The 6,373-nt window shown below is 42.1% G+C and overlaps 1 protein-coding gene across 12 annotated transcripts in view; it reads left to right on the top strand.

Annotated features, from left to right (window-relative positions):
- Positions 1–1,273: 1,273 nt before the first annotated feature.
- The window catches only part of SEC61A2 (Sec61 alpha 2 subunit (S. cerevisiae)), a 24,364-nt gene continuing 19,264 nt past the window's right edge, over positions 1,274–6,373 (top strand). For 2 of the 12 annotated variants that reach the window (XM_010580977.1, XM_010580972.1), the window contains exon 1: positions 2,620–3,854. In XM_010580977.1, coding sequence (XP_010579279.1) covers positions 3,540–3,854 — 315 coding nt within the window. In that variant the 5' untranslated portion in view covers positions 2,620–3,539. The other 10 variants (XM_010580974.1, XM_010580981.1, XM_010580978.1 and 7 more) reach the window with 10 other exon arrangements.

Genomic DNA, 6,373 nt, shown 5'->3' with positions numbered 1-6,373 from the left:
GCAACTACAAGAAACTTCCTGAAGCTCAGCTATTAATTTGTAATTATAATCTACAACTAAGATGCTAGGCCAATTAATTATGGGCATTTGTCAGACTATTCAGGAACTATAGGTGAAAGTAATTGCTACAGGGTAACTCATTAGTATTTGTAAAATTATGATGATATAAACTGGAAGAAAAAGTCTTTCTCAGTGATCTCAGATGAGGGAGGCTATTGAACGAAATTCGTTAAAGATATCATAGAAGGTCTTGGTTAAGAGGATTTCTTCTCAGGGAATGCAGAATAAAATCCAATACACAGGTTGAAGGTTGAGGAGTCGTAATCTTTCACATCTCATACTCTTTCTTGGTAAGTTAGCCTAAAATGGGAAGAATGCAAGCCTACGCGTAGGATGAGTTAACTCAGAAAGAATAAATATTATTTTAAATTATCGTATATAAATCCTGCAATAAATTCTGGTAACCCTCATTTTACAGACTGTTGCCTGTTGTAACAGGGAGCTCTGAAGAACGTTTGATACCCATTTCGGCGATACCCATTCTCAATGCAGGCGCTCTGCCAGGTTCACTTCACCCACGGACCTGTGATTTTGTCAAATTACCCGCGAAATTATCACATCCACCCATCAGTATGGGTGGATTTGGATAGTAGTGAAACCCACCAGTACCAAACTGCTAAACCTGTGCTTCTCCGATCGGTAACTGCTCTATCAGCAACATCCAGGAAACCTCCCCAAAACCCCTGAGGAGTAAGAAGACATGAACAAGGCTGCGATTCAGTGAGGAGGGGAGAGTTTCCTCCTGCCACGCAAGGCTAAACGAAATCAGTGAGTTTTGGCGGTGTGAGGCGGGCTGTTCCCGCCCACGGGCGACCGCAGCACCGCCTCAGCGACGCCTGAGGCGTCGCTGAGGCGGTGCTGCGGTCGCCCGTGGGCGGGAACAGCCGGCCTCCCCTCACGGCGCGCAGAGCATTCTGGGAGCGCGGGTCCTTCACCCTTATGGCTGTCCGCTGAGAGCCTGATCCGCCCCGTAGCGGCGATCGTCGCCCGGGTGGCGGATCCCGTTGCCCTCAGAGGAAGGAGCGGGTCGGCGCTCGGGGCGCCGTGAGCGGCGGGGGGACGGGGGGCGGTTTCCTTTTTCCCCGCCGAGTCGGTAGCGCCGTCGCCTCAGGGCAGGGATAGTCGTCCGCAGCGATGCCTGCGCGCAAAGGGGTGGGGGCCTTGCGGCCGGTGTCACGTGACGGCGCCGGCCGGCGGCGGCGGAGGCGGGGAGCGGCGGTGAGAGCGGCGGAGGCAGGCGGACGGTCCCGCCGCCGCCATGGGCAGTGAGTACGGGTCGGCGCCGGTCCGCGGGCGACGGGGCTGGTCCCGGGATAGCCGGCCGAGGGCTAGCGGCCCGGGGGGGGGAGCGGGGTCGCTGTCTGCGTGAGGGCGGGACGCGGCCGGTCGCCGGTCCGGTGGGCTGAGGTGGCGGCGTGCCTGAGGTGCCCGCCTCAGGGGCAGGCCGGGGGGTCGGCGGCAGCGGGACACGCTCCTGCCGAGCTAGCAGGGCTAGAGGGGGAGATGGGGCACCGCTTTGTGGTGGGTTGGTTGGGGTTTTTTTGTTTTTTTTTTTCCCCATGGCTTTAGTATTTTAATATGGGAGCTGTGCCGCCTTACTGTGGAGCAAGATGCACCTTCTGGTGAGCTGTCTTGAGAGCTTGGAATAAATAAAGGAGAAATATGTCACAGCAAAGTGTAAAAGTAGACGTGGCATTTGGACCAAAACGTTACTTAACTTGGCTCGCGGTGTAATAAATGCATTTTCTTTGAAGAGGTACTGACGGTTGTTTTCTATGGCTATCCAAATGTATTGAGGCTGGGAAAAATGTCCAAGTTTTGGAGGACAAATTACCCACCGAACACATGTGCTTTGATCCCCCCCCGCCCCAAAATAGAGCTCAAACTGTTGAGTTTTTCTGTGTTTTTAGAGGAGAAACTGTGAAGAGAGATATATCAAAAGTCAAAATGAAATGCCCCAAAAGTTCTGATCAGAATAAGTGTTGCAATGATTTAAATTAGGATTTCTAAACATGTTTTAGAGTTTGAATTTTTTTTTCTCAGTTCTGTAAAACACAAGATTTTAATCTCTACATGGATACTTTTTGATAACAGTATCCTTTGCTTCTGTATTTAACTAGCACAGTCTGATACTAGGTCATTTATTTTTAGATGGAATACAATTTAGTTCACTTGTGATATACACAGTGCTGCTTCTCATCTAAAATGATTCCAGCTGTGGAAAAAAGGATGGGCCAAATCTGATTAGAACAAGAATTCTCTTTCACATTTTTGCCCTGTTTTCAGCTGTTTTGAGAGGGCATTAATTTTCAGACACTGAATTAGAGCGTGTGTTGATGAAATAATTCACTTATAAAATGTTACTGACACTTTATTTTTTTCCCCTAGAAGTTAAATAAAGTTGTATGAAGCGTTATAAGTTCATAAAGGTTCATTAATACATTTTTCTCTCTTCTTTTGTGTGTGTTTGTTTTTCTGGAACAGTAAAATTTTTAGAAGTTATTAAGCCATTCTGTGCAGTGTTACCTGAAATCCAGAAACCGGAAAGAAAAGTGAGTGCCACATTATGTTCTTACTTTTATTGGCTCAAAGATAAGAGAATATTATGATATTCAAGTCCAGACTCCAATATAAATACAGACAGTAGGCCCTAAAGTACGATGTATTCTTTGGAGGAGGGGGAACCCATGTTAAGGTAAAAGATTACTGTCATAATGAATTCTTAACAGCCTTCTGATAAGTTGTTCCACTTGGTAATTATGCTGATTTTTAAAAAAAAGTCTCCTGTCCAGACTAAGTTTATTTAGTTTTAGCTCTGTACGATTGGATCTGTTTTTATATACTAGAACAGGGTTTTCAAGCTTTTTTTTTCCCCTGTGGAAATCCACTGTTGTCTTTGTGGATACCACTATTGGCTTTGAGCACTGGTCACAACTCTCGGCTTTGAGCTGGCTTATATATTACTTTGAAAAGGCTTGTGCTGTAATTCAGGAACCACAAATTCAGTTCTTCCTTTCCCACAAAATATTTTCCACTCCCGTAGCTGTGATTCACGTTGAAGAAGTGGGAGAGTGATCTGTGATATAGTTAGGTAATTGCTCCCTGTTCACTGTGACACTGTTCTGAAATCAGTGAACTGAGTTCATTTACAGCTGATCTCTCTGTTCCCCCAGCCCTGGAAGCTCCTCCCATTTCTCAGCACATTTTGTAGATTAAAATTAGTTAATTGCTGCAGATCAAAAAGAGATCTGTCCTGTCAGAAAAACCCAACCCCACCCCACCATTTTTTACTTCCAAAACTCAAGCAAGCACATATCGCCTAGGTGACAAAGGTTCTAATTAGAGAAACAAATTTACCTAATATTCATTGTCATGACTGGCATGAAAATTCCTTAAGAGCTGAATGTTGATTTTTATATTCTTAAAAGGAAATGCATAGCTGGGAACATGACACCATCTGACAGAATCCTCTTTCGTTGATGAGAGATTCCCGAAGGTTAGGACTGGATACAGAGATGTTTGTTCCAGTAACCATAGCTGAGCCTGCTGGATTGAATGGAGAAGATACAGTAAAAACTGCTGATTATTCCCCTCTGGAACTGATTTTTAAAAAGATGGGATTTATCCCCTGGCTCTTTGTTCCATCTGTCTGTCTTTGTTGCTTTCCAGCATCTTTCCTTCTTGGAATGGGGTTCCAAACAAATTATTTAGGTCAGACAAAGGCATCTTCAGAGCAGGAATCTCCAGAGCCAGACCCTGTGCTAAGATTTGGATGCACCAGATCTGGGTGGAAGGTACCCATCTTTGTTTCTGCAGTGGTGAACCTTAGTGCAGTCTTCTAGTGCTGATTTATGGCATATCTGTGATGAATTGGTTACATCCATCCCATTTTTGTCTAGTGAAGTGGATGGGAAGAGGAAACTAAATAAGACAAATATACAAATATTGATGTTTCTGTAAAGCTCATCGACAGCTGTGATTTTTCTCTTGTTTTTTTTCCTCCTCCCTTTCTATTTGCCAGAGAGGAAGAGGTGCTTGATCTGTCCATGTCCTCTATCAGCAGATGAAGGATGCCCAGAGAGGTGCCAAGATTCCTGTCCTTGCTATTTGGGTCACTTTGTCTTTAATACTATCTAGGTCGCTGTCTAGGCAATGACTGCCAGTTGCCAGCTTTGTGCAAATTTGAAGTGGAAATACAATTCGGAACATCTTTCCTAGACTGAAGAACTCTTTGAGCGTTTTAAGTTGTGTTCCTTGCTTGTAGTCTCTCAAGTGACCTAGGTCATTCTATATAACTGTAATTCATTGTTATTTATTGTTTTCTTGCAAGCTGTCACTGGCAGACATAATTAGTAATGGTTTCAGTGGGTTGGTTAAGGCCAGAGCAAGAAATGAAGATAATAAAAGAAACCTATTTTCTCTAAAATTTTATTTATTGTTAAGTGAAGATGAAGTTTTGAGTCAGTTGCGCTCTCATTGAATCATTTGCCATTATTGTTGATGAGGGAAGCGGGCTTTTTCTGTCACTATGCCAAATTGATTAACAGAAGCAATTGCTACTTTTTGTAGTTAGTAGTATTGGTTCATATTTCCCTCATATGCACAGATATTTCTAAGTAGAACGCACTGTTCAGAACACCAAGAAAATGATGCTTAAGTCCCTTCATTTTCACAAGTCTTAAGAAAAATGTCAAAGGAAGAAAATGTCCAATTGAATCTGATCAGATGATGAAATGTACTCTCCCTGTGCTTGTTATCATTTGTGGCTGGAATATTTTGGTACCAGTCTGTATTTTGCTGTTCCTGGCATATGGATTCAGATGCCTCCTTTTTCTTTTTTGTCTTTTTGAACCATAGAGACTGTTTTCCTGGTGAATAACTGTGATTTGGATGACACAGAATTTCTCTAATGTTCATATTCACTGCAGTTACAGAGAGAGACAGAGCATTTGTAGAGCTTGACTGATGCCTCAGAAGCTAAGGTTAACAGCTGGGCTGCAGAGATAATTTGGTTAAGCATTTGTCTTTTAAAAAGTCTGTACTTAAAATCTGAATTGTAGAATTCAAACAGCACTTGGTAAAGTGGGTCAGCACCGCATAAAATCTAACACAAGATACTGTTTGGATTTATTTGCTGCTGTCACTATTTTTCTTTTTTTAACTTTGTACTGTAAGTATTTTTAGCATCTGGCCTCTTTTTTAAGGGTGAGGTGGTATCAGTAAATAAATTAAATTACTGGGATTATTTTGCTTCTAAGTAAGTGCATGCTTTCACTTACAAAGATACAGACTACTGGGGTTTCTTTTGCTTGAGAAGCTGTGCTGCTGCCTTAGTTTGTAGTTTCTTATTTGTGGGTGTTCAGTACCTACAAAATCAGGCACTAATCCTTTTTTTTTGTTACCTCTCTACAGGCAGATTCAGTGGTTGGAGGCAGAAAGCTAGTATTTCTGCTGTATCTATCTTACATGTTAGTTTATGTCACGTTTTAGTAGCTGCTGTACTCTTGCCTACAGTGAACACACTTCTCTTAATGTTTACGGTCCATGGAGGAGAGGTGGGAACTTGAACATAACACTGCATCTTAGCGCTCTCTGGTCTTTTCAAGTGCATTTCTTTCTATCTCATGCTTTGAGTAATCCTCTGGTTCAAACTTAAATCTTTTGATTCCTCTCTTTTTGCACCGGGTACTAGTTACAGTTGCCTCAAATGTTGTGACCCTGTGATTCTCTTCAATGTGTTAGTGACTAATGATTATTGATCTGACATTCTTTTTAAAGTAAGATGTAATCTACATGGATAAAAATATTTTGGGAGGGAAAAAATATCTAAAAATTATTTTGTGGTCCGTGTCCATGAACATAATGGTGAATTTTTAAGCTTTCTCTACCACCCTTTGAAGAATTTAATTCCAAATATTTTGAATTCCAAACCTCATGGTTCTTCTGGGTTTTATTACCTGTTTTCACAGCAGTTAAATCTCTTCAAAAACTTTATAGTGCTTTAGTTTAATAACTTCAGGCCTTACAAAACAGTGCCTCCAGTCTGTTGAAGCCTAGAGCACTAATCAGTGAAGATAAAAGATTTTTTTGCATTCATTTTTCATGTTTGTTCTGGTATGCCCATGTTTTTAGCCATACTACTGCTTTTCTGTAAATACTCACTGTATTAGAATACTATATATAAAATATATTCTACTCACTGAATGTTGGCCACGCCATCTGCCAGATCCCATACAAGTTTTCTTTGACTACACAGAAGCCCCTGACTGGGTCTCTCTATAAAATCTGAAATCTTTATTAAAAGTACGTTCTA

The sequence above is a fragment of the Haliaeetus leucocephalus genome, unplaced genomic scaffold, assembly GCF_000737465.1.
Source record: "Haliaeetus leucocephalus isolate CR32 unplaced genomic scaffold, Haliaeetus_leucocephalus-4.0 Scaffold751, whole genome shotgun sequence".
NCBI classification, from domain to species: domain Eukaryota; kingdom Metazoa; phylum Chordata; class Aves; order Accipitriformes; family Accipitridae; genus Haliaeetus; species Haliaeetus leucocephalus.
The sequence above is the reverse complement of the archived record's forward strand: the minus strand, read 5'-3'. Positions and strand labels throughout refer to the sequence as shown.